The sequence below is a fragment of the Gymnoscopelus microlampas genome (assembly GCF_963454915.1).
Source record: "Gymnoscopelus microlampas genome assembly, chromosome: 12".
In the NCBI taxonomy this organism is placed as follows: Eukaryota; Metazoa; Chordata; class Actinopteri; order Myctophiformes; family Myctophidae; genus Gymnoscopelus; species Gymnoscopelus microlampas.
This window is the reverse complement of record NC_139949.1, coordinates 38,984,170-39,011,864: the sequence shown is the minus strand read 5'-3', so window position 1 is coordinate 39,011,864 and position 27,695 is coordinate 38,984,170. Positions and strand designations below refer to the sequence as shown.

Here is a 27,695-nt window from a genome sequence, read left to right as displayed (position 1 = left end):
TTTTTCCTTTTATTTGTTGTTCCTTTGTTCTATATTCTTTCTCTATTTTAACTCTTCCTGTAACTCCAGATGTTGGGAATTTGCACAAAAAATCACACCCACTTGTACATCTGTAATCATGTGACGTTATCATGCATGTGACTAAAGCTGATTCTGAATGATTCTGTGCCTGCAGACTGAACACTATATTCTTTCACTGCCATTCATCAAAACCAAGTGAAAAACAGTGATGTGTCAGGTAGGATACCTACAGTATGGTGGACAATGTCAATAAGCAGATGGAGCACTGGATTGAACTAGATTCACCGCCATGTTTATTGTAGTTTTTGGACATCATTGCAATTACCTCACTCAGGAGAGACAAAAAACTTACGTACGTTGTAGTTTTAAAACCATTAAGAAAATCTTGAAAGACAATAACCTTACAATAACCAGGGTATGTACAATAATATGGGGATGCAAAGATCCTGTGTTCTCTCACATTCTTATAGTTATAGTTTCAGCCATGCATCATTTGGGACCCCAGCAGATGGCAATTGCCACCCCCTAGCATCGCATTTAACCTCAAATTTAAATTATTTTATGCATATTTTCTGCAGTTCGACACTGGTTGCACGTCAATTCACGCCCATCAATCAACCTGTGACATGTGACACACGTCATAGACACAAGCTTTCTTGTCTCGTTGTTTTCATAAAATAGCTGCAATAGATCTACAAGCTCACAACGAGTCATGACGCGACACAATGTGAGCTTGTAGATCAGTTTTTGAAATGGAGCTTAAGTAGTCGCTTTTTTGCCACCCTCTAGTTTCTTCTGAAATGATGCCTCTGGTTTCAGCAACTATTTTGCAGAAGAAAAAACAAATGCAGACAATTCAAATGAATCACCTGGCCGTACTGGCCTTATTACGCACTTAAAGAAAGAATACAATTATTCCCTCTCTCACTTTTTGAATACAAAAGAGAAATAGGTGAAGCACACCAGATAAATGAAAATCAAACTCTTTGCAGTTGCTGGTGGCCGACCATTGGCCTCAGTTCCATGCTTCCATTCTCAAACAATTGCATACACAATTAATAGAGTGCCCCATTTAAAAAGGGACCTTTAGCTCATTTGCTTGCTTTCTTAAGGCCAGTCCACACCAACGCAACTCCTTGCAACAAAACCGTTTTAAGGCCAGTCCACACCAATGCAACTCCTTGCAACTGCCATTTGGGATAATGGTTGCAAGTATATAAGGTGTTGCATGTTGCAAGGAGTTGCGTCGCGAATCATTGGTGTGGACTGGCCTTTAGAGTGCTGCTCACCCTCGGCCAACGCAACTACCACTTGTTGTTTTGGATCTGCTTTTATTCAAGGGGATTCTGAAGGCCTCTATTTTGACCGAAATCCTATTAACTGCTATCTTATGTTTCAGACTGGCACGTCTGTCTAAAAACAATATATTTCTAGGACATTCTGTAACTGACTGTCGTGCTCCTTGGTTCAGGTTATGTTGTGTAAGTATCATGGAATAGATAGAGGGATTTTCATATTTTCATATTTTAGTTGCATTGGCAGAAGAGCTAAAGGGCTCAATTGTAAATGTTACTCCTAACCTCCACTGCTATAGAATATACTGTGTATATATATATACTGTACAGCCCACTCAGTGCATGGACAGTCACATTCATCCTCTCCATTTCTCTTCTCTTTCTCTTGGATATTCTCCTCCCCTGTTCAGTGCCGTATCTGGTGATCTTAGAAGATTGTGATCTGTTCTTCTCCCTCCACTGCATGGTCATTCCCAGGGCTCTGTAGAGAGGAATGGCATACATGGCATTAAGAATACTACAGCTTTTGTCTAGTTTCAGGGGAGTTTCTTCCTTTGTTAATGTGCATGCTTCATTTAAAACAGTGGTTTTCAACCTTTTTCATGCCAAGGACCCCTAAATTGATATACATTTGGCCGCAGACTCCCAACTGAAAATGTATTTCTAAATTGCTGTATTGATACTTTTACTTAAGTAAAACATTTGGGTACTTTTCCTCAACACTTTTCGCACACACACACATACCAGGAACAGCAAGGTGCGATGGATGATGAGTTCCTTGGTGAGGCGGACCAGCTCTGGGTTCATGGCCAGTTCCTGGAACAGCGTGGGAACCAGAACCACAGCCAGGTTATGAGACGTCATACGGTTCTCAGAACTGAGGATCTGGACCCTGGAGGACAGAGAGAAGACAGGAGAGGAGGAGGGGGCAAAGCAATGTTGATTTTGACAGCAAATCTTGATTCAGTTTTATTCATAGTCTTTTGAATCAAATTCCATTTAGTTTTAGTCATATTTTAGTCATCTGAAATGTTTTACTGTTAGTCTAGATCTATTTGACTAAATATCATAAGATTAGTCGAATAAAACTACAGTTGATTTAGTCGACTATAATGTATTTTGGCTGCCTTGATGGCGTCGTAATGGCTGATTTTACACTTGGCTGCATGCTGAAAATAGACTGCAACGCGTTGTGAGCTTGTAGATCTGTAGAATTTTTAGAAGTGAGCAGTGGTGGAAAAAAAGTACTGAAATATAAGTAAAAGTCCAGTATTTAAAATGTACTTGAGTAAAAGTACAAAAGTATTGGCATCAAAATATACTTAAAGCACCAAAAGTAAATGTACTCATTTACTTTTGTAATAACAATCAAAATCTACAAAGTAACTAAATTAGTAACTAAAGTTTTCAAATCATTGTAGTGGAGTAAAAGTACAATATTTGCCTCTGAGATGCAGTGGAGTAGAAGTAAAAGTATTGAAAATTGGAAATACTTCAGTACTTACTACAGTAAAGTAAAATACCTCAAAATTGTACTTAAGTAAATGTTCTTACTGTAGTTACTTTACACCACTGTGTGTGTGCGCGTGCGTGTGTGTGTGTGTGTGTGTGCGTGTGCATGCATGTGCGTTGTGTGTGCGTAAGTGTGTGTGTGTGTGTGTGTGTGTGTGTGTGTGTGTGTGTGTGTGTGTGTGTGTGTCTCACATGTAGAAGTGTTCACAGAGTGCGTTCAGGGTAGCTCTGTTGTCGCAGGGAAGTTGCTGTAGTAACCGCCTGTAGGCCTTCAGTCTGGCCCGCTCATCTGTCAGAGCTGAGGAAGAAGATTTAAAATCATAATAAAATAGAATCATAGAATTGAAAACATGGTTTAATTTGTACCCAGTAAACCTGCTTTGTTTTAACCACTTTCAACCTGGTGTTCCTATTCTGGTCATGTTATTACAGAGTCAGGATCATAATTGTTATTATTAATTATGATTTATTAATTTTGTCCTATAATGATATGCCCAAAATAGGGAAACTAGGCAAAATAGGGAAACTGTTAGAAGACATTTGTAGAATCCCTCAGAAGCAAAGATTTGAGTTCAAAATGTTAAAAAATGACTTTTCAAAAAATAGCACATCTACAAGCTCATAGCCGCTATGAGCTTGTATATCTGCTATTTTTGAATAGACAAAGTATAAGATAATGGTTAAAGTGGTTAAAATCTAAAATGACTGATGATTTCCCAGTCTTAATGGGTGAATGCGAGGCATTGTGAGCTATTAGATTGGCTTCTTTTGTACATGGGGCGAAGTATATAACGCTCATGTGGTTAAGAGGGCATTTACCTGCAGCCTCCACCCACAGTTTCCTTTGGTCCAGTGGTATGAGTAAATCCTGCCGGCGGACAATTTGCTTGAGGGCAGAGGTCGTGTCCAGGATGCCCTGTTCGTCTTTCTCCAGAGGGGCGGTGCTCGGCGAGGTCATCAGGGCTTCCACCAATTGGGTGACTTTGGTGACGAGGCCACAGCGGCGGTACACGCCCTCCACCTTAAGGCCTGAGACAAGCATCACGATCCAAATGACACAACATTCAAAACTTGAATGTGGAGATAATACTGTAATGTGCTACCAAGCGGACTCACAGACAGACAGACAGACTGACTGACTCACCGTGCTGGGTTACATGCGAGATGCAGCGTTCAATGGCAGGTGGCACCTTGCCCCAGGTGATGCCATTGGGTATCAGCTGGTACAGAGAGTCTCGTTTGGGCAGCAGAGAGGGGGACTTAGGGGGAGCGGACGAGTTCTGACTGGCTACGTCCTGAAGTTGGCTGAACCAGGACTGGCAGCTGTGGTCTTCTTCAAAACACAGGGACACAGTCCTGGAATGGGAAGGACCATTAACTTAACATGGAATGGATCATTTAATATCATTATTATTATTATTATTATGTGTATATTGGTATTATTATTATTATTATTTCTGCAGACCTTTCTCCAGTCACCAGAGCTATGGTGTGTTCAGATGCATCCATTGCTTCAGGAGAGATGAAAGTTAACATGATCAACAGATAGACCTTTATTTGTAGTTGTCAGAGCTGCATTTTGGGCAGGAAAAACATTAAGTCTAATGGTCACACTGGCCAAGCACACCATTTAATTCACTGGTCACTCTCACAATTTTACCAAATAGCATGTTTTAAGCTTCCAAGAATGGTGGTTGTTTAGTTGGTTGGTTCAAAACAACTGACCCAAGCATTGATGTAAGGATCTTTATGACACATGCTGTATATGCATGGGTTTCTTTGAGAATGAAACCTCTCGTCAGTATCCTGAACCGTAGCTTTCTCAGTGAAGTTCCTACTGTGAAAGTCTCACCTTTTTAATCAGTCAGCACCAGTTGTTCCACTGATGTGTGCCAAACACATCAACTTTACTGCATATACACATTAACATTTTCCACAGTTAAGCTAGAGGCCAAAGTCTTGTTTTTCAATAGCACAGGATTTGCAAATGATGGTTCAATAAGCTAGTATGATACCCACACTTTACAAACACAAAGTTGTCACAAAGTTGTGCTGCACAGTAAAGTCCAGGGTTAATTTAACTCTGAAAAGTGTACAAATGGAACTAAATGCACCTTTAAGGGTCTGGTTGGTTTCATTTTGTACACTCTTCGGAGTGTAGGCCCATTTTGGTGTGGTTGGTGGCTTTTGTTAATATCTTATAGCTTATATAATACCAAATGCAGCACATATATATATTGTAGATGTATATCCAACAGAAACATGTGCGAGTGCACGTGTGTGCTTTGTACTCACTGTAACATCTCTGCATGTCTATTGTCAACCTCAGTGGGTCTTGTGCACCCATGGGAGCAGGGTAGATTATAGCTCCGCCCTTGTGGAGGACGGCCCATGCTTCAGGATGCTCCAGGGCTCCGCCCACTCCCATGACGCTCACCTTGCTCAAAGCGAGGACCGCCCCTAGCTCTGCTTCTGACACGCCCCCTGAGAGAATCACCTGCAGAACAGAGGGATGCATTGATGGATGGAGGGATGGATTGACGGAGAGGTGTGGAGGTGGATAGATGGATGGATTGATGGATGACAGAGTTTATGGGTTATTTAGTTGGTTCTCCTGTTTACAATGGCTTGAACTGAGCTTGCAGGATTATGCAAAGGCTAAAATGTAACTTAGATAGCATGTTATGTAGACAGATGCCAGGTCATTGTTGACCTGGTGTCCTATAGTGTGTATAGTTTCAATGTAGGCTGATGATAGGTTCTTGGTTTACGTATGCAGTAGTTATTATTAGATTATTGGTTTACTTAGGTATAACTTTATTATCAGATTACTATTTTTATGCATTTGATGTATTACGTGTATTGATGTATTATGATGTATTTTCTTGTGTCCTTTCTTAGGCTACTGTAAATCGCTCTGGATTAAGAGTGTCTGCTAAATGCCTAAACTGTAAACTGTAACTGTAATCTTGTTTCAGTGAGAAATGCAAATAACGAGCAGTTTTTTATTTTTCCAGTGGCTTTAAGGGTGCACAGAATCTACGCAATAAAAACATGGAATTTCTAACCTTAAAAGTGCTACTTAACTTGTTATGACAGGTACCGCATGTTATCACACGACATACGTTACTGTATGAGCGCTCACATTATTTGAATGCATGAGCGACAAGGGCTAATGATACAGTTCATCAGCACAAGCATGCATGGCATGAGCAGACGGTACAGAAGGTTCTGTACCTTCACCAGTGGTGGAAAAAGTGCTAAATGTTTTTACTTAAGTAAAAGTATCAATACTGCAGTGTAGAAATACTCTGTTACAAGTAAAAGTCCGGTAATCAAAATTTACTTGAGTAAAAGTACAAAAGTATTGGCATGAAAATGTACCAAAAGTAAAAGTACTCGTTATGCAGAATGTCCCATTTCACAAGTTCGTCGTGTATAAAAATCCTTTTGAAAATAGCAGATCTACAAGCTCACAATGCGTCGCGATGCAACGGATTGTGAGCTTGTAGATCGGCTATTTTCAAATGGCTGATATGTATACAGGGCTGAAGTGGTTCATGCATGTTTTGTAATAATAATGTAAATGCAAATCTAACTGCAAAGTATAGAGTAACTAAAGCTGTCAAATAATTACAATGGAGTAAAAGTACAATATTTGCCTCTGAGATAGAAGTAAAAGTATTGAAAATGGGATATACTCCAGCATAAGTCAGAATTCCTCAAAAGTGTTCTTCAGTACAGTACTTGAGTAAATGTGCTTAGTTACTTTACACCACTGACCTTCACGATGTGGAAAAAGTGAGTGAGAAGCACCTCCTCTGAGTCAGAGGCACAAATCATGCGATCTGTCAGGGTCACCATCTCAAACTCATGACTGGGTCTAGATAACCACACACACACACACACACACACACACACACACACACACACACACACACACACACACACACACACACACACACACACACACACACACACACACACACACACACAGAGGGTGGCAGTGTTGATTTTGACAGCACATTTTGATAGCCAAGTTTTAGTCATAGTCTTTTGAATAAAATTCTGTTTAGTTTTAGTCATATTTTAGTCATCTGAAATGTTTTAGTTTTTGTCTAGTTTTAGTCGACTAAATATCATAAGATTATAGTCGCCTAAATGTACAGTTGATTTAGTCGACTAAAATGTATTTTGGCGGTGCCGTGATGGCGTCGTAATGGCTGATTTCACACTTGGTTGCATGCTGAAAATAGCCGTCGCAGCAACGCGTCACAGTGAGAGCTTGTAGATCTGCTGTTTTCAGAGAGCAACTCCCGAGCGCAACCAAACATAAAATAGATGTATCTTTTAGTTCTACTGGATCTCTTCTCCACTCGTTTCTCCCTAACATTTTAGACTAGTTTTTATTTGTTGAAGAAATTGTCAAAATAGTCTTAGTTATAGTCATCATACAGTAGCTTAGTTTTTATTATCGTTTTTATTTGGTTTTCGTCAGTGAAAAAAGGTAGTCGACGAACATTTTTCGTCATAGTTTTAGTCGACAAAATCAACACTGGAGGGTGGTTTAGTCAGACCGAGGGTAATCTTTCACTTTCTTCCCCCACATTTTTTGTGGCCAAACAGAAACACATCTCCAGATGTTGCTTTTGAGCATTCACATCTGCAGTGTGCCTTTTCCCACTGTTTGGGTCTATAGAGGGTTGAAGTGATTAAATGAAGCAGTGTGTTTACCCGTGTAGTCTGAACACAGACAGGACCTCTCGTAGGTCCAGGACGTCGCAGGCTGCAGATTCATTCTCTAACGAGAACAGGAAACGATCGCCTTCCAGTTTACCATGAAGCTCCTCATCCTCCTCAGCATCTGCAACACACACGCACGCACGCAGGCACGCAGGCACGCACGCACGCACGCACGCACGCACGCACGCACGCACGCACGCACGCACGCACGCACGCACGCACGCACGCACACACACACACACACACACACACACACACACACACACACACACACACACACACACACACACATACACAGACAGAGTTACATGTGAATACACTCAATACAGACATTGAATACACGCTCATTCAGTATGATAGACAGCGGTTTCATCCAGTAGTAGGCCTGTATACCTGAGGGGGTGGAGTCACGCTCGGCCGACTGAGGAAGGTGGGGCGGGACCTCTGGAAATAAAAATCACATGAAGACAAAAAAAAACAATTCATGAAGAAATCACAGTGTGTGTGTGTGTGTGTGTGTGTGTGTGTGTGTGTGTGTGTGTGTGTGTGTGTGTGTGTGTGTGTGTGTGTGTGTGTGTGTGTGTGTGTGTGTGTGTGTGTGTGTGTGTGTGTGTGTGTGTGTGTGTGTGTGTCTGTGTCTGTGAGTCTGTGTGTATACCTGTGTATTCATTGTGTCTGAGCAGCTCAGTCTGCAGGGTTCGTCCTGCCTTCTCAGCCAGAGAGGTGGGAGAGCCACCCTGTGTCTCTTCCCCCTGACACACCTGTAAACACATGGCGTTACACTGTACTTACTACAGTTACTTCATCCATACACGTACTACAGTGTAGTTAGTACATCAAAACTATAGACTGTATGAAGTTGCACTATAGTTACTACAGTTACTTCATCCATACACATACTACAGTGTAGTACATCAAAACTAAAGGCACATAACAACTATACTGTAACAATGTAACACTGTAGCACATCTATAAATGGCAACTTGAATTTAAGAATTAGCTCTTACCCATGCTGAATAACGTATATATTTTTAAAGTGTACATTATATTTTACATTTATTGAAATATATATATATTTTATAAAAAATATTTTTGGGATTTCATTACATATATCCTACACATCCTCTGTAGCTGTAACTATAAAATATAGAGTAAAATAGACTATACTATCTATAGGCTAGAATAGAATAGAATAGAATAGATAGAAGATCGGTGTTCAAACCTTGGCTCCAGAGCAGATTAGGGACATGGTCTCTTCTACATCGTCACTAGATACAACCTCACACAGCCTCTGGATAGACACACAGAGATACATCATTATACAATACTTTCTCTTCTTTATGAATTGCTATTTTCTTTTATGTCTGTACAATCTTACCTATGTATGCACACTACAGAACACACATGGATTAACGACTGTTGTTATATACATCCTTCCCCTAGAGACACACACACACACGCACGCACGCACGCACGCACGCACGCACGCACGCACGCACGCACGCACGCACGCACGCACGCACGCACGCACGCACGCACGCACGCACACACACACACACACACACACACACACACACACACACACACACACACACACACACACACACACACACCTGATTCAGTAGTCTTTGAGATGAAGCCAGAGGGTGGGCTCGTCTGTAGCGCCCCCTGGTGTATTTGTCCCAGATAAACTTTGTCCTCTGCTCATTGGAAGATTCGGGAAGCAGTTGTTCCGCTGCTGGGATGGTTGGAGACCAGATCTGATTGGCCACCCTGTTACCGTAGCGAACAAACAGCTGGGGGCGGAGGAGGGACAGAGAAGGAGAGACAGAGATTGTGATTAATATGGGGAGACAGAAATAAATTAAATTGGCAAGATATATGAGAGAGAGAGAGAGAGAGAGAGAGAGAGAGAGAGGGGGGGGGAATGTTTAGGGAGACTGACAGTCATTGTGATTCCCTCCGTGTCAATGTTTTTAATTATGTTGTAAAATTGTACGTAACGCAATATGTTCCCATCGAACATAAATGTTGATGTCTTCACTCTTCGGTTTGATTCCGGTTGGAAACCTGTAATGGAACTTTACACCACTCTGTCCCCGTCTCCACACTGTACTTTACTTGAACAAATATAATAAATAAATACATATTTTATAAATGATATTTTACCAATGAAAAAGGAATTTCAAAAAGCTGACAGTCTCCTGGTCATCTTGACCTGAAATTCAAAGCTTCTGATTATTAACTAATAATTAATCTTAATTGACATGTTTAGTACACATGTTTTCTTTCGAGGTCTGTGCAGGTTGCTCGATCGGTGCCAACGGGCAACGGCTGCACCAGTGAACTGTAATACTAGGCCATGCGAGCGCATGGAAGTCGTTTGCCCTGCAGGGCTTTCTGTCAAAGAGTATCAATTCACCGGTCGCACAACTTGCATCCCAGATGAAACCACAAGAACACAAGGGTGAAGTTAACCCCGAGTGCTTTCTGTTAGCCTTCACCAACCGCAACCCTAACCGCGCCAAAACCATGCTTCAACTTCCTCACACTGTGTCTAACCTTTACTCAAATTAAGTGGGTCTCCCTGTCTCTCCAGCTCTTATAGTTCACCCAAACAATTACTTATTGTCTATTAATTACACACCCCATGAAGCCTTGAATTCATGGAGATTTGTTTTGTTTTTGTCAAATTCCTAAGCCAATCATTTGATGACTGGCGGGAGACTCAATGGAGAGTCTTTGAGTTTAGGGGTGAACTATGCCTTTAAGTAAACAGAAAATGGATTTTCAGGATAGGATACCAATTTTATCCAATCCAATCAAATCAAATTGTATTTATTCAAATCAAATCAAATGGAATTCATCAGGAGAGAGTATACAGGATAAATGGTAACATTTGCTCAACTGTAATTAACGCTTAATTTATGATTACTTGATACATTATTTAAGCATTAATTAAGCATGAATTCCTCATGAATTCCTTGTAATTCATGTATTAAGTAACTTTGCTTAATTTGTTAATGCTTAATTAATGCTTAATTAACGCTTAAATCATGTATTAAGTAACTTTGCTTAACTAATGATTAACTAATGATGCTAATTAATGATGAAATTACAAGGGATTCATGATGAATTAACGTTTAATTAACACTTAAATAATGTATTAAGTAATCATAAATTAAGCGTTAATACCTTATGAGCAAATGTTACCGGATAAATCAGTGAAATTGGAAAACCAACTGAAAATGTAGTTTCTGTTTATTAAAGATTGGAAGAGACAGGAAGGCATTTTTCACCCTGTGCCAATGCCAATGCTTCTGGGCGCTACTCTCCCTCTGCCAGCCTGGGGAGAGCCCCGAACTGAGCTCATGCTTCCTTCAATGCATGAGGAGTTAGCAGACCGCTTCTTATCACCTGACAGGGGGAGTTTCCCCGGTAGGACGCAGCGCATGGAAGGAACACTTTATTCCACCCAGTTCCTTTCCCCTCCATCGGGCCTACAGCCTACAGATGGTACAGCCCAATCAATTTCACCCTCACCTGTATTAGTGGTTCAGTCCAGACTTTGTCATCCAACTTGAGGCTCCGAACTTTGGACACACTACTGCCCATTGCACGATGCTGCCCTGTGAGTGTGAGAGAGAGAGAGAGAGAGAGAGAGAGAGAGAGAGAGAGAGAGAGAGAGAGAGAAAGAGAGAGAGAGAGAGAGAGAGAGAGAGAGAGAGAGAGAGAGAGATAGAGATTGCTCTGTAAACCTAATGATGCAGACAATCTTTAATTTACCTGATGGATTTCTTAGCCAGCTATCTTATAGTATTACAGATCACCTCTGGCAGCTGGCCACTGTTAACAGTATAAAGTATTACAGATCACCTCTGGCAGCTGGCCACTAAGGTATTATTTATCTGTTTATGGTCAAACTGGTTGGTTGGAATTCCAATGGAAACCTGTGGTTCAGTTGGAATGCAGGAATCAGTTTGAAAGGGAAGTGAGGAAACAGGTTAGTTGAAGAACAAAATAAATCTACGTAGTTAACAAGGATATAGTTTAATATTTGTGTTGTTATAGCACCACAATCTCTCCATTGAAATGTGTGGTTGTGTTTCCTATATGTAAGTCAAGCAAAGCACTGATAGAATCTTTTAACATTGACAGTCATATGCAGCCAAATGGGGTTGCTGGTTGGGATCCTATAACTCTTACCGGCACATGGCTCACAGAGGAGCAGGAGCAGGTTGACGGAGGCCCATTCAGGGTTCGCCGCTCCACAGTCACCACAGACCTTGTTAAAGGGGCTCTCCCACAGCCGTTGCGCCACCTGGCTGCAGGACAGGGCACTGCGGATGGTGGAGTTCAGGCGGTCCAGCCAGACAGGCAGGTCCTTGGACGACTCAACAGAAAAACTGAAACAGGAAGACAGTTGCGGAGTCGAGTAATGATCATTAAAAGAGACAGAGGAGAAATTCCAGGAAAGCGAAATCTAAAGGAAGGAAATAGAATCAGAGCAAGAAAGCAAAATTATGACAGACAGACAGACAGACAGACAGACAGACAGACAGACAGATATAGATACCTTTATTGATCCCGCAGTCGCCCAGAGGCAGCACAGCAGTTAAGAGTTACAAAGTTACAGATACAGAGTAAGGAAAGTACTGTCATACAGCAATACAGAGGTAAGAAATAACAATAAGAAGCACCATCAAACAGTATACAAAAGAATACACCTAGGCCAGTGGTTTTCAACCTTTTTCATGCCAAGGACCCCTAAATTAAATTGATATACATTTGGCCGCGGACCCCCCTTTGAAAATATGTTGTGCCAGGGACCCCCAGAAGCAAAGATTTAAGTTAAAAATGTTCGCTTTAAAAAATATGTATTTTCAAAGATATGCACACTTTTTCAAGGTTTTTCAAAAATAGCGGATCTACAAGCTCATAGGGCGGCACGCACTATATCTGCTATTTTTGAATAGCCAAAGCTAAGTGGTTAAAAATGATTGTGACGCTAACTAACTAACTAACTTTGCTGGGGACCCCCTGGTACCCCTCCAAGGACCACTGGTGGTCCCCGGACCACTGGTTGAAAACCACTGACCTAGGCTATATACAACTATCCTGCACTATGCAGACAAACAAGAACAACCAGAGGTTACAGTGTCCTCACAGTGTCCCGCCCCAAAAACAAATGAAAGTGTCAGTGACAAACTGTGCAAGCAGTGACCCACAAACGTGTCCGCGACCCACTGTTTGGGAAACAGTGGTCTAATTGAGGCTGTTATCTGGATGGAACCAGTGCTGAAACGTGTCCAACATATAGGGCTAGAAGAGGGCCAGCTAAGGTCATACAATTGGCTGAGATCTGGCCATGTCATGCATGGGCCATAAGTGGCACAGAAATCTGGCCGAGATCTGGCTATGTCATGGGCCATATGTGGCCCAGAAATCTGGCTGAGATCTGGGTCACTCCCTGAGTGCCGCCATGCAATGCCTTATGTGGTCTTAGTGTAAGTGGTCTGTGTGGCCCGGCCAATTTTGCAATGTGTGTATGATCATAACTATAGTAATATTTGTTTTAATACATTTTACAAACAAAATGGTTCATAAAATAACTAATAGTTGAAGATGAATTATCGACAATTTTCTGTCGCTAATTCACGTTTTAAAATGTTGTAGAGACAGCACACATGCAGGCAGTGAGCAGGGGAAATGTCTACCTGGTAGGCCATCATTTTATGGCAGCACTTTATGTAGTTAGGCCCTGCCCTACCATAAAGTGCTGGCCTCTGCAGAGAGGTCAGTGTCACTGTGAACAACAGTAACACCCTACTTGATCATACTACAGGATCACACAAAAGCATCAAAAGTAGCAGATCAGGTCGAAGCACGGCGCTAAGTGGCGCGTTTTGAGCTTGCAGAGCTGCTACTTTTGCTGTTTTTGAATTTGAATCCTGAAAAGTAACAGATTTAACAGATAACAGACTCAAAGGAAACTACATTAGCATCTTTCCTCTGGTAATCAAATTATTGGCTTGGGAATGCGCCAAAAACAAAAAAATATCCATGAATTCAATGCTTCATGGGGTGTGTAATTGATAGAAAATAAGTAATTCCTTTGGGTGAACTGTCTGCTAAATGCCTAAATTCTTGATTCTAGATATTAAAGATATCAGAACTGCAGCTAAGAGATGATGAACTATGAACAAGCATTTGGGACAGACACAAGGCACAGGCTAAATACATGAATAACGAGGTGATGGGGGACAGCTGGTGGAGCAGACTGCAGGACACACATGGGGGAATCAGAAGGGCATTTACTGGCCAGGGCAGACAGGAGAGCACACACACAGAGAAGGAAGGCACAGTCGCGACAGAAGAAAAGACACATATTAAAAAGAAGTAATGATAAAAGAAAACCCGATGATTAAGAAGAGAGGAGGAGAAAATAAAAGAGAACACCAAATAAAGAGAACAGAAGAACGATGACGAAACCTGAGAAGAAATGAGATGAGGTGAGAAAAAACTAAATAGACCGAGGTAGCTTGTATGTTTACACGTACTTGAATATTTTGTATGGAGTCATCAGGCTGAAGCTGTGTTTTCCGGTCTGTTTCACTGATGCCACCTTCAGTGAAATGAAGAAGGAACCTACACCCAACTGGTAGTCCTGGAAACAAACATAAACAATGGGTAGCCCCACCACAAAAAAAATAATTATGGCAATGGTGACATATGTTCAGTCATCAATTGCATTTGCTGTTCATTGACTATGTAAATACAACTTAAAATAAAAAGTTGTATTTATGTTTTTCTAAACCCTGGAATAAAGGAGACCTAAGATGGGTTAAGAAGGTTCCAAAAAGCTTACTATCCATCTAACCCTTCAAGAACATACACAGAATACAGACAATTATTTTTAACCAACAACAATGGCAACTTTAATTGTTTAAAAACATTGTGTTCTTGTGTATTTACCTCCTTATTATGGTAAACCCAGAAGTCATGACCCCAGATAGCAGCATATGCTCGGCTTCGAGGATCCTTGATAGTGATTGGCCGATGGAGTTCTGGAGGGGTGGGGCTAGCCTGGCCACGAGTTGCGAGGAGAGAAGATACCCAGGCTTCTTGCACCGCTAGAATGAGGGGAAAAAAGCAAATGTTATATTCTTTAATTTACAATAACAATTTATACATTTAGCAGACGCTCTTGCGACACATTGCAAGATTAGAGCAAATTATATTAAATGTTAAATGGTCATGTAAGTAAAGTGATACAAGGTAAACATCAAACCTAGCATCTGTCTTATACGAACATCTAAATAACAGAATTGACCTTTAAAGGTCAAGGAAAACAGTACTATCTACTGTATATAACATACATGTCATAGCATGTTTGAACAAGTAACCAACATACATCTTCATAGTATAACTAGAAACTATCAAAAATAGGCGACAAATCATGATGCAAGGAGAGAAGAGTGCTGGTGAGGTGGAGTCTGCAGAGGTGATAGTTTTCAGACTGCGGCGGAAAATGGGGAGTGAGTTTGTCAAACTATTTAAACAATTTAAAGACTGGCATTATTTTAAAAAAAGAGGTCACAATTTTTTTTATTTTATGGAATCTCTAGAATAGAACCCAGTAGAATAGAATCTCCTACCATCACTGTGGGCCATGAAGTCATAGTGTTTCTTCCTGAAGTAGATGGAAAATCGTCCCTTGTCCTGCTTCTTTATGTTGGTGATATTGGAGACATGGAACACCACCTCACTGAACTTATCCTGGAAAGGCAAAACAAAACTGTTGGTGGACAGTCATGGACCAGAAGGCAAAGCCGGTTCAGATTTTTTTTTAAAGGGACACAGTAGTTTTAATGGGCATTTCAGTTATGTTTCTATGGCTAGGGTTACAGTACACTATTTAAGATACAACCCATATGGCTTTTATAGACTGACTTGTGATTCTATGTCACTGGAAATGATGACGCAAGACTATACTCACCAAAAACTATATAAAAGCTGAAAGATCTACCTTGAACATGCACTTTAAATGTATCATATGAAGTAAAGGTTTTTGTTAAAATATTTTAAGTAGTTTGTGCGTGGCCACTTCATTTCGGGTTTGCACTAAAGCAGAACCATGTGGGCAATTACAGAATTATGGTCCGATGTAAAAAAAAAGAAAAAAGAATAGAGTACCACAATGGTTATTTTTAAAGCATAAAAATGTAATGGCCCAGAATTACTTAGTTTTAGACAAAGTGTCAGAGACACACCCAGAGAAATGTACTCACTGTGCGCTTCTTCCACAGAGACATGAGTTGTCCGTCCAGCGTTGCCCAGAGGACACTGTGTCTGCAGGACCAATGCAACGGACAATGGAAACAATTACATCTCGGCTGTAAGTATTTGCACCATAACAGGGGTCTTCAACAGAGGGTCCGGGACCCCTAGGGGGTCCTCAGAGTTACTAGATGGGGGCCGCCAAATCTTTGTGTGATAGGATACTTCTTTTTACATTAACCACTTTAACCTTAGCATCCCTATTCTGAGGGGAACCTTAGCCGAAAATGGCAGATCTACAGTTTTGGTGTAGAGGGAAAAAAAGAGAAGACCAACAACAGAGTGAAAGGCTTTACTAAGTATTGGGGGTTTAGGTGGTTAAATATCTGAAAATACATTTAACATGAATCCAACATGATAGTGCTGTCAAACAAGTTTATGAAGCTATCTATGAAAACAATGAAAAAGTCTAATCTGCGGCACAATCGTATACAGTATGTAGTGGGGGGGGGGGGGTCCTGCTTCATCTCTCTCAGCAAAGGGGTCCTTGGCCTGAAAAACGTTGAAGACCCCTGATCTACAGTATATGTATCAGACTATGTAATGTCTATATCTTATCTTATCTATCTTACTGCTTGTCTGTATATATCTGTGTGTTGTGTGTATTGTTTTATTGGATCTTGTTTAGTCGATACACTTATTTGTTTTAGCTCGTGCTCATTTGATTTTGCCATTTTTGTCTCATCTGTTTAAGAAAGTAGGTAGCTGATATATTGCACTTTTACCTTAGCGCTAGGTATACTCTTGGATTGCTTGTTTTTGCAGGAAATGCACTTAACACTTCTGGTGATTAGTAGTTTTCGTTCCCTACCTATGTTGAATACACTTATTGTAAGTCGCTTTGGATAAAAGCGTCTGCTAAATGACTGTAATGTAATGTAATGTAATGTAATGTGTCATACCTGAATCCTTTCCACACGTCCAGCCAACTGGTTTGGGACACGTCACTTTTTTTCACCTCCTGCTGGGTAGTCGAACCTCCCTTCTTTCTTGACACACGAATTGTCGCAGCCCTGGAGGCCAGACATGCAAACACACGCAAACGCACGCACGCACGCGCGCACACACACACACACACACACACACACACACACACACACACACACACACACACACACACACACACACACACACACACACACACACACACACACACACACACACACACACACACACACACACACACACACACACACACACACACACACACACACACAGGCGTTGAGAATACTTCGTTGAGAGTACTTCGATGAAATTATGATATTGTTTTGTTATGTAAACACAGGGCAAAGTTATACTATGCCTTTAACCATTTAAACCTGAATTATACTTGTGTTTAATTGTGTCACATGGCATAAATAGCCATTCTATAAGTTCACATATACAGTATGTATATGTGAGCTTGTTGATTGGCTATTTTTGCCGCACGACACCGGAATATGACGGACTATGAATTAAAGCACATATAGGCCTATAGCTAGTTGACAATTTTCGGCTATAATGACATGCCCAAAATAGGAACCCCAGCAGGGTTCATGTGGTTTAACCCTAAACCTAATCTTAACCCTACACCAAGCTCACTGAGTCAACATGGTCTGCATGCGAATGTTTTGAATACTGGCACACAGTCAGACAGAAAGAAAGGGGAAAGACTGTGAAATAAATTTGTGTGTGGACATGATCATTGAGTGGAACTGTGTGTGTGTGTGTGTGTGTGTGTGTGTGTGTGTGTGTGTGTGTGTGTGTGTGTGTGTGTGTGTGTGTGTGTGTGTGTGTGTGTGTGTGTGTGTGTGTGTGTGTGTGCGCGTGTTTGTGCGTGTGTGTGTGTGTGTGTGTGTGTGTGTGCGTGCGTGTGCGTGTGCGTGTGCGTGTGCGTGTGTGTGTGCGCGCGCGCGCGTGTACCTCGGGGTCTTCTGCTTGCGGGCATTATTGCCCTGCCCTTGTGATTGGTTGGCAGTGTTGGGAGGGGGAGGGGGTGCCCGTAAGGGTTTCAGACGCGTGCGATCCGATTGGCCGCTTGGAGGTCTGCAACATAAACGGTGCACGTGATTTACAGTAGTTGCACACACACACGCACACAGGCGCACACACACACACACACACACACACACACACACACACACACACACACACACACACACACACACACACACACACACACACACACACACACACACACACACACGCACACATGCATGGAAACATACAGACAGTGGTTCACAACATTTTCTCAACATAAAAATCTCAAAAGCCTTGCATAAAAGTTTTCTTTTATAGATAGACAGTGTGTCACAGCGACAGAACCAGACCCACCCATCTGCCCATTTAACACGGCAGCCGTTCAGCTGCCGTGTTAAGTGGCCAGATGGGTGGACCACATGCATTCATTTTCAGAGCATGCTCATTTTTATGATCAATCAATCGATTGTGTTCCGGCTTGGATCATCTACCATGACATTTTTTACATTAATTTTTCTTATATTAAGCTTATTATATTATCAATACATTCTCAGTATTTTGCCAATTATTTGGGGCAAATTTGCAATGGGCCCCAGCCCACATGTTGGGAATCGCTGTCCTATCTGTTTTATTTACCCATTGGTGTTGGCAGTACAAGGCGGGACAGGACTTTTTTCAAGTTCTCCTGACGTCGGCCTATCAGCTTCAGAGGAGGCAGGGACAGCTCCTGAATCTTCTTCCTCGTTGGACGACTCGGTGTCGGGTTCCTCTTCACCGCCCCAACTGGCCAGCACAGTGATGTAGGGATCCTGACCTTTTATGGTCATGGGGGAGGGACTGGAAGCTACAGTAAGCACAGAAAACAAGTAGGGGTCAGACAGCTATAGGAGCCAAAAGCCAGTGGTTCGCAAATTGCGGTCCGGGGACCCCCAGGGGTCCTTGAGTGGGTTCCAGGGAGTCCCCTGCAAAAGTAGTTAATAATTTATGCTTTATTATAGCATCAAAATCAGTTCAACCATTTTAACCCCAAATATTGAAAATAGACGATCTAATAGCTCACAACGCGTCGCATCGCTTAAAGATCTGCTTTTTTCCCCCCTGCTGGTCATTGACATGAAAAGCCACTGCCAAAAGCAACACTTCTAGGATTAGTAAAGTAGTGCATAACTAGAAAAAGTTCACCTCGGAACACAGCTCTCCACTAGGTCAGGTAGGTTATTGTGGCCTCCTGGTGGCGCTACAATAGGCCAATGCAAAAAGGGTGCCATTTCTTCCTCGGCCTAGTGAGGATGTGCTGCGTTCATGATTTGAGGCATTTTGTTAAAAACGGACCAATCCTGCAGACTTTGGAAGCCAATGCAATGTTAGCCAATCAGGATGGAATATGAAAAATCGGACAGATCCATCTTGATCACATGACTATAGAGATACTGTGTACTGATTTGCGTGATTTCTGGACAGAATCTGAAGGAGTAATATTAAAACATTTGTTTTGCAAAAATCGGCCTCTGGTGGTCGGAGGGACAGGGTGCAAAACATAGTCTCGGCCACGCTTTCGGCCTGGCAGAGACAATTAATTATTCAATACCTTCATCCATTGGTCCAGGACTGATGGGGCCCTCTGCAGGTGGGAAGTTCAGAAGCGCAGTCTGGTCCATGGAGGGGTCCAATGTAGCCATCACCATCCTGGACAAGGCCTCAACATCTGGAACGGTTTATTATTATCATCATCATCATTATTCTTATTCATTTATTATTCTTATTGATTGATTGATTGATTGATTGATTGATTTACCTGTGTGGCTGCCGGCCACAGGCGTAGGGAGAGAGGGAGGGCGATGCATCTGGTTCGTGGGAGCAGTGGTTGAGGGCATGGTCACTGAGGGCATTGTGACCGCCATAGGACCCAGGTTAGGATGATGAAACATGGCAACATTAGGGTCGTAAGCAACGCTAGCAGCCCCTGCCAAGCCTGGCATATGGGTGGGTATGGAGCTATTGAAGCTAGCTGCACCTGAGTATGGCCAAGCATCGGTACTAGGGCCATGAACGGCATTGGGTGGCATGGCCACTGTGGGGCAGGGAACGATCCCTGCAAAGCTTGGAATATGGGTGGCCAAAGAGCTAACTATGTTGTCTAAGCTAGGTGCATCGGAGCCAGAAGTAACAGGGTCAAGAGTTGGTGCGCTAGCAACAGTAGCAGGGTTGGCGACAGAGTTAACAACCCCTGCTAAGCTAGGTATATGAGTTGCTACACTGCTAGCCATGCTATCTAAGCTAGGCGGACCTGGGCTTGGCGTAGCGGCAGCGGATGGGGGGTTGGTAGGAATGCCGGCGATGGAATTAGCAACTCCAGCCAGACTGGGGATGTTGAATGAGATGAGGTTTGCCACGCTAGCCAGGCTGAGGTTGGCTGGGTCCGACCCGTTGATGAAAGGAGGAAGAGGATAATCGATTCCTGAGAGAGAAGGATGGAGGAAAAGTTCAGGACTTAAAAACACCACATGTTATGCTGATCATTCCAACGAGAACTGAATGGAAGCACTCAACCAGTGTTGATTTTGTCGACTAAAGCTATGACGAAAAATGTTCGGCGACTACCTTTTTTACTGACAAAACAAAATAAAAACTAAGCTACGATTACTAAAACTATGACTAAATATACTGAAAATGTTGTCAACAAATAAAAACTAAACCAAAATGTTAGTGAGGGACTAGTGGAGAGAAGAGATCCAGTAGAAGTCATTTTATGTTACTTTGCGCTCGGGTGTTGCGTTCTGAAAATAGCAGATCTACAAGCACATAACGAGGCGTGCTGCGACGCGTTGTGAGCTTGTAGATCGGCTATTTACAGCATGCAACCAAGTGTAAAATCAGCCATTACGACGCCATCAAGGCACCGCCAAAATACATTATAGTCGACTAAAATCTTATGATATTTAATCGACTAAAACTAGACTAACAGCAAAACATTTCAGATGACTAAAATATGACTGAAACTAATTCTATTCAAAAGACTATGACTAAAACTAAATCAAAATTTGCTGTCAAAATATGCTGTTTGAATATTTCGCCTATAATGACATGTCCAAAATAGGGATGTCAGGTTGAAAGGGATTACAGTGTTACGTTATCAGTCACAGCAAACAAATAGGGATGCATAGACAATAAGTCTTAAAATCCACAATGATTTAATATTTCTTATTAGGCTTTTTGTATTGTATATAAAACACAATGTAAAAGACATTGTAATTGATATTTCACCAGAGAGCTATACAGCATTTTTTTTTTAAACAGTAATTCTAACAGCATCTTTGTTATTTTTGTGTATATTTTAATATACTGTATGACAGCATACTCAGTCAGTTAATAAGGTAAAAGTAACCATTACTTCAACGGTTAAGACTTGGTTGGTCTGTAATTCAGCAGTGTACTGCATATACAACATTTCCCAAGAGCTAATAGAATTTACAAGACAATTATTTGGTTAGAAATTGTACTTTCATTGCCGAAAATGACTAATTTAGATTATTTTTGTCGGTCCTTAAATCAGTTGTTCTCAAAGTGGTGTCCAGGGACCCTTGCCTGCCTTAAATCTCTGTGTTTTTCTTAAACTGGTTATAACTGCATGCCAGTGAGTTATTATCATGATGACACATGATGACTCATGCTAATGACAGCGCACTAAAGGCTATAGTTCAGAAGCTGTCAGTGGTGGAAAGTAACTAATTACATTTACTTAAGTACTCTACTTAAGTAAATGTAGTACCATTTTGAGGTATTTGTACTTTACTTCCCAGAGTATTTCCAATTTCCAATACTTTTACTTCTACTCCACTACAGCTCAGAGGCAAATATTGTACTTTTACTCCACTCCAATTATTTGAAAACTTTAGTTACTAGTTCCTTTTCAGATATAAATTATGATATTATGAAACATTAACCACTTTAGCCCTATTTTATACCTAGGCTATTTGAAAATACCCGATCTACAATCTCACAACGCGTCGCGACACGTTGTGATCGTATGACGAAGTATAAAATAGGACTTATGTTGTTAAAAGCCAATCAGTTTTAGTTTGTGACAATACACATGCTCAAAACAACCAAATGAAAATTGGAATTGAGTCACACGACACAGGAAAGAGAAAGAGAGAGAGAGATGGCATGCATCAGTCAAGATGGAAAAATAGAAGGCTAAATTACCACCTGCGTAAAGCTGTCTTTCTATGGATAATCACCTTTGTCTGGCCAAAACCGGTTTGAATGTTTTATGAAAATACTGTTCAGAAGTTAACCCTTGCAAGGGTGTTTTGTTCATATTCAACCAAAAGCATACTAAGGCCACATTAATGGCAAATTGAACTCAGTTCAGCACAGTCCTTATTCAACAAGGCCTAGTTATCAACACATAAAGTTAACCACTTTCAACCTGGTGTTCCCATTTTGGGCATGTCATAAAAGGCGAGAGTCATTTTATAAAAATAGTTAAAATAGTTGATGAACAAGCTCACAAGAATACCTAACAACCAGGCCAGCTGGCTCAACTTCAACATGCCTTGCTCAAGGGAATTTGATGTTGAGAGAGTATATAGTTGTTGAGAGAGCTTTAGGTGAGATGATTAACAGGATGTAGGCAAATCGTTTCGATGTTAATGAATGCATCTTCGTCAGGTCATGAAGATGACCGGACGAACATGTATTGCCATCGAAACGTCACGTTTATTTGCCTGCACCCTGTTAATAAAAGAAAGGCTTCAATTGTCCGAGTTTTCTCCAGTGCCTTCTTTCTCCATTCCCTACGAGTAGCTACTGCTCCTGAGATGCACCGGACCAGCCTGAACCTTGCTGGCTTGAGGCGCGGTGGAACCCCTCATTGTTCCAGAGCTTTAGGTTACTTTGCTGTGATTTTTTCACATTGCCTGTGGCTCTGAATTGATAACCCTCAATTAGGGTGTCATCTCTCAAATTAGCTTCTCTGTCACACATGGCACTGTTCCATTACTCTCAGCTGTTTAACCAGCCGAGCTGGTTTCATAATTCTGCTAAAGCTACTGTATGCAACAGGGTTGGTTTGGTACAGGTATGTGACTTCTGCCATGTACTCTGCTACAATTTACTGCATATCTGGATGAGATGCTGTCATTAAATACTCCATGAATTCACTTTGTAATGTAAACTAAATTATTTCAGGTCCACTGCTCTTACTGTATGTCTAAAACAGAATGCACTTCAGTAAGTATAAATACGTACGTATAGTAGGTAAAGCTGGCAGGCTAGAGTAACTAGTGGACTGGTTATTTGTGACTCTCCAGCTCCTCTGTAGCGTGACAACTAGCTGGCATGACATGACATTATCTTTAAGCTCTAGAGAGAACAAGAATGGTGGCTGACACTGTTAACAATCATGCTTGCCAGCCTGACAACTGTTATCATTGACATTTGGAATGCTGGAATGCATAATTTATAGGGAACCGACTGAGACATTTTAGTCGCCAGTCCAGCTGCTTATGTGCGCAGTACAAGCAATTCATAGTTAAGAGTACAACAGTTTAGGCATTTAGCAGACGCTCTTAATCCAGAGCGATTTACAGTAAGGCTTTAAAGCCTAAGACAACACATGCAACATATATTCCTGTGTCTCTAGAATGGACATGAATGATAGAGATTAATAGATTAAACACTGTGTAAGGTAAAGAAGCATATTTTTTTTGTTTTGTTTGACTCCAAGGCAATAGACAAACAAGACGGAGTCTAAATGCTCTGCTACTAACATTAGACCAGCTGATTGTTACTGCCAACAGGCCTGCCATGCCCCCAACTCTCACTGAAGGGATATATTTAGGGAACAGTTGGTGAAATTAGTGTCTTTATGTGTATAATAAGTGCATCACAATCCAAGTCTGGGAGAGACTATTAATGCATTTTTGTAAGTGAAGACCCGTGTGCGGGACTTTTTCCTCTTCAAGTTCATTACTCCGACGCACCTGTCCGTCTCCGTAGGTGTGCAAAAGTCTTTTTCTTCTAAAAATATTACATGGAAATATTTGTGCGTGCGTGCGTGCGTGCGTGCGTGCGTGCGTGCGTGCGTGCGTCCGTGCGTGCGTGCTGTGCTGTGTTCTGTTTGTATTTTATATACTGTACCTGTGCTGCTATAGACACCATTAGATGAGGCAGGCTGCAAAATATCACCAGTCAGGTCACTGTGAAATAGACAGGGGACATATAAGGTTTCTGTGACTCAATAATTCAATCAATAATTGTGCCCAATAATACGCCTTGTTTACACATTTGCATTAAAAAACTAATTTAAGTAAGAACGTTTTTTGAAAATCATCTATTTGATCAATTTGCAATTGTGTTGCATTTTCAATTGTGTGTATGTATTTAGTGCACTAAAGGCTACTTATAGTGTACTTGACTAGACTACCAGTACTATAGACATCAATTTCACCAGTAAGTCAGTGTTGTGTACATGTAAATAAATAGTGTTTGGACCTTTCTAGTGACTGCTGACTGTTCATTCTGTCTCTTTTATATCGAGCTCTTGGCTTTGGAACAGGAAGATCTGAAGACATCTGTGGCACAGAGAGAGAGAGAGATAGAGAGAGAGAGGGAGAGGGAGAGGGAGAGGGAGAGGCAGGCCAAGGGAAGAGAATTTATTAGTGGTTTATGGCTAAACCAGGAACCTGTTAAAAACCACAAATAACTGTTGTTATCACTGTTACTTTTCAGGGGTTCTCAAATTGGTTTAGTTTTTATAAAACCCACAGACAGATTTAACCATTTTGTTAAGTGTGTCGTACACACTTGTACGACACATTTCTATCAGGAGTTGTTATAAGTCAAGAAGAATAGAATCGATCTCTCTGACAAGGATTTAATGACATCACAGATTTTTTTTGCTATTTGAGTTATGCCTATTCACAACCAAATTGAGTAATGCAAAATTAATGTTATAAGATCTTTGCTTTAATATTATTATTATTTTAATATTTATAACACTGTTTTATTTTGGGGGGGGGGGGCTTTTATGCCTTTATTTATAGGACAGTAGACTGACAGGAAATGGGGAGAGAGATGGGGAGTGACACGCAGCAAAGGTCGTCGGGACCGGGACTCGAACCCGCAACACACTGTCAGGCTGGCATTGCAGCCTAGGGTGCCTGGACCGCCACGCTCAGCCCAGGCCAATATACTAATATTAATAATTAATCATTAATTTATAATATCAATAGCACAGAGGCTGTCAGGTAGAAATAATAAGCGTGTCTTATTCAAACTGATATCTCACAATGTACACAAATGTATCGGTATACATGATGGGTAGCAATGAGTTATTCAGTTACATTTACTTAAGAAACCTTTTGAATAAATTGTACTTCTAAGTAGTTTTAATGCAACATACCTATGACTTTTACTCAAGTATATTTGTAGTCTACATTTTTCAAATGATTTGGCTACATTCCACTTACTTTTTATCAATTCTTATGAAATGCATGTTATAATAATTGTTTCATTCGCTCAGAGATAATTCAGCCAAATTTGTATTTCGTATGACATACAAAGCCAGTACTTGAGTAGTCTTTTCACTATAGATATGTTCTTACTCAAGTAAGATATATTATATATCATTATCACTATATCATTATGTTAGTATTGTATCTTTATTTTTTATTATTGTCATTAATGTTGTTGCAGTATGTTTCCTTTAGCATAGTATTGCTGACCTTCCCACAGTTGCATTTCGCTGCCTGTAGTACCTTTATTAGTATTGAGAAATAAACCTTGTTGATTCTTGATTCTTGTTCAAATAGAGTTGAATAACAAAAAGTGGAAGATTCTATTACTTACTTTTTTAATCTTTTCTGCTGTCACTCAATGTTTAGAGTTTGGTTTCCTTTTCCACACAAACACCACAGCCACCACTTCTCTGTCAGAACTGATTTCCTTGTAGTACACTTCAGAAGGGTTGTTATCAGAACCTATAGCTTCCCACTCTTCCGTATGTCCGCCCTTTGTCTGTGAGCTTGTTTGCTTTGCTTGTTTTGTCTCTCCGTGTCTTTGTTGTCTGTGAATGAATCTGTCAGTCAGCCAGCTGTAAACACGTGGATCCACCTGTCTTACCTGATGATGTCGTCAGTGCCTGCACTGTAAAAAATGTGCTCTGGTGGAAAAACGCAGCCCACTGGCCTTTTCTCATGCAGATGAGCTGAAACGTGACTCGGCAAAAACAAGATGTGTTGTTACAGTATGTATGTGCATCAAATGATTATTTTCTTAGCGATTATACTTGTTGTGATTAATCAAATAATCAAGGAGCGTGGTTTTGGAGATTTTTTTTTAAATATCAACAAATCAACACAAACATTGTTGATTTTATATAATCGACCAAATTGATCAGTCTGATGAACGGCTTGTTGAACTTCCTTGTACAAGTGTCGTGCAAAAATAGCAAACATTGCTGATACAGCTACAAGCTCACAGTTTTATATGCATTAGGCCACAAACCCCCATTTTATATTTTTTCTTAAATGGAATAGAATTAAATGGAACCTCAATCTACACTGTAAACGGTGTTATCTCTCAGTGTACAAAAGGAACCAAATGGACCAGTAAGGGACGCGTCCATTTGGACCTTGGTGGTTCCCGGATCCGAAGTTGAGAAACAGTGGTCACAATCCAAGCCGGTATTAGACCTCGTCTTCTTTTCATCTCTGTCTTTGTCATTTCCAGGTCTATCAGTACTAATCAAGTCTGAATTAGTTCCTTATTCAGAAGAGAAAACTTGTCAATTAATTTAATTATTTAAGTAAAGAAACATACTTCTGTAAATCTGATTCATTCCAATTTACAATGTAAGCCTTTAGCAGACACTCTTTATCCAGAGCGACAGTAAGCAAGGTAAACACACACATCAAATGCAGAGAGACATAAGTACTGTATTCCCATAAGTGTACTTTTTATTGTAAAACCGGTTTCATTTGATCATTCTTTCAAGGAGTATTTGCCGACCTAGATTCTTTTTACAGTGTGTTGATAAAATCACTGAGGCATAGATAGCTCCACTTGCCCTACCTGTTAAGCAACAAGTAGTGTTGGTATAAAGGGTGTGTGTGTGTGTGTGTGTGTGTGTGTGTGTGTGTGTGTGTGTGTGTGTGTGTGTGTGTGTGTGTGTGTGTGTGTGTGTGTGTGTGTGTGTGTGTGTGTGTGTGTGTGTGTGTGTGTGTGTGTGTGTGTGTGTGTGTGTGTGTGTGTGTGTGTGTGTGTGTGTGTGTGTGTGTGTGTGTGTGTTCTCTCACAGCTCATGGAACAGGATTGTTGTGCAATGGGACACATAAAGTGTCATAAATTCCACAGCAGTACAGCATTATGCTATGCAGTAAAATTTGCCCCCGTGTGGCAAACATACACAATTACAACTTCACTGGCAAGTGCTGTATTATCAGAGTCATTTTATTTGATTAAAGGTCTCTCTCTCTATTACTTTCTCTCTTCTTGCTGCTTTCTTCTAACCACCGACAACCCTGCAGTTGTGGAAAAAGTACTCACATGTTTTACTTAAGTAGAAGTATCAATACTGCAATATAGAAATACTCTGTTACTACAAGTAAAAGTCCGGAATAAAAAAATTACTTGAGTAAAAGTACAAAAGTATTGACATCAAAATGCACTTAAAGTAGAAAGTACTCATTATGCAGAATGTCCCATTTGATGTTTTCAAATGCATACAAACTTCTAGCAGATCTACAAGCTCACAATGCGTCGCATGGCCATTTACTTAGTTACTTTACACCACTGCAACCCTGCCTCTGCCTCCCCCCC

General features: G+C 41.0%; 1 protein-coding gene across 2 annotated transcripts; it reads right to left on the bottom strand.

Moving 5' to 3' along the window:
• Positions 1-291: 291 nt before the first annotated feature.
• LOC311056958 (arf-GAP with Rho-GAP domain, ANK repeat and PH domain-containing protein 1) lies at positions 292-25,927 on the bottom strand. 2 transcript variants are annotated; one of them, XM_084073821.1, is made up of 28 exons: positions 25,725-25,927; positions 24,369-24,448; positions 24,015-24,073; positions 19,902-20,328; positions 19,666-19,820; positions 19,459-19,575; positions 18,507-18,714; positions 17,814-17,936; positions 16,814-16,924; positions 15,863-15,923; positions 15,230-15,350; positions 14,547-14,704; positions 14,132-14,238; positions 11,778-11,977; positions 11,115-11,200; positions 9,185-9,367; positions 8,794-8,862; positions 8,230-8,332; positions 7,965-8,015; positions 7,563-7,692; positions 6,612-6,711; positions 5,124-5,325; positions 4,294-4,339; positions 3,973-4,184; positions 3,648-3,857; positions 3,021-3,126; positions 2,061-2,208; positions 292-1,797 (listed from the first exon to the last, which is right to left on the bottom strand). In XM_084073821.1, exons 2-28 carry the CDS (start codon positions 24,446-24,448, stop codon positions 1,744-1,746), a joined length of 3,627 nt encoding a protein of 1,208 aa, XP_083929947.1. In that variant the 5' UTR covers positions 25,725-25,927; the 3' UTR covers positions 292-1,743. The 2 variants fall into 2 exon arrangements, with proteins under 2 accessions (XP_083929947.1, XP_083929946.1); XM_084073820.1 differs by having other exon boundaries at positions 19,666-20,328.
• Positions 25,928-27,695: the final 1,768 nt, after the last annotated feature.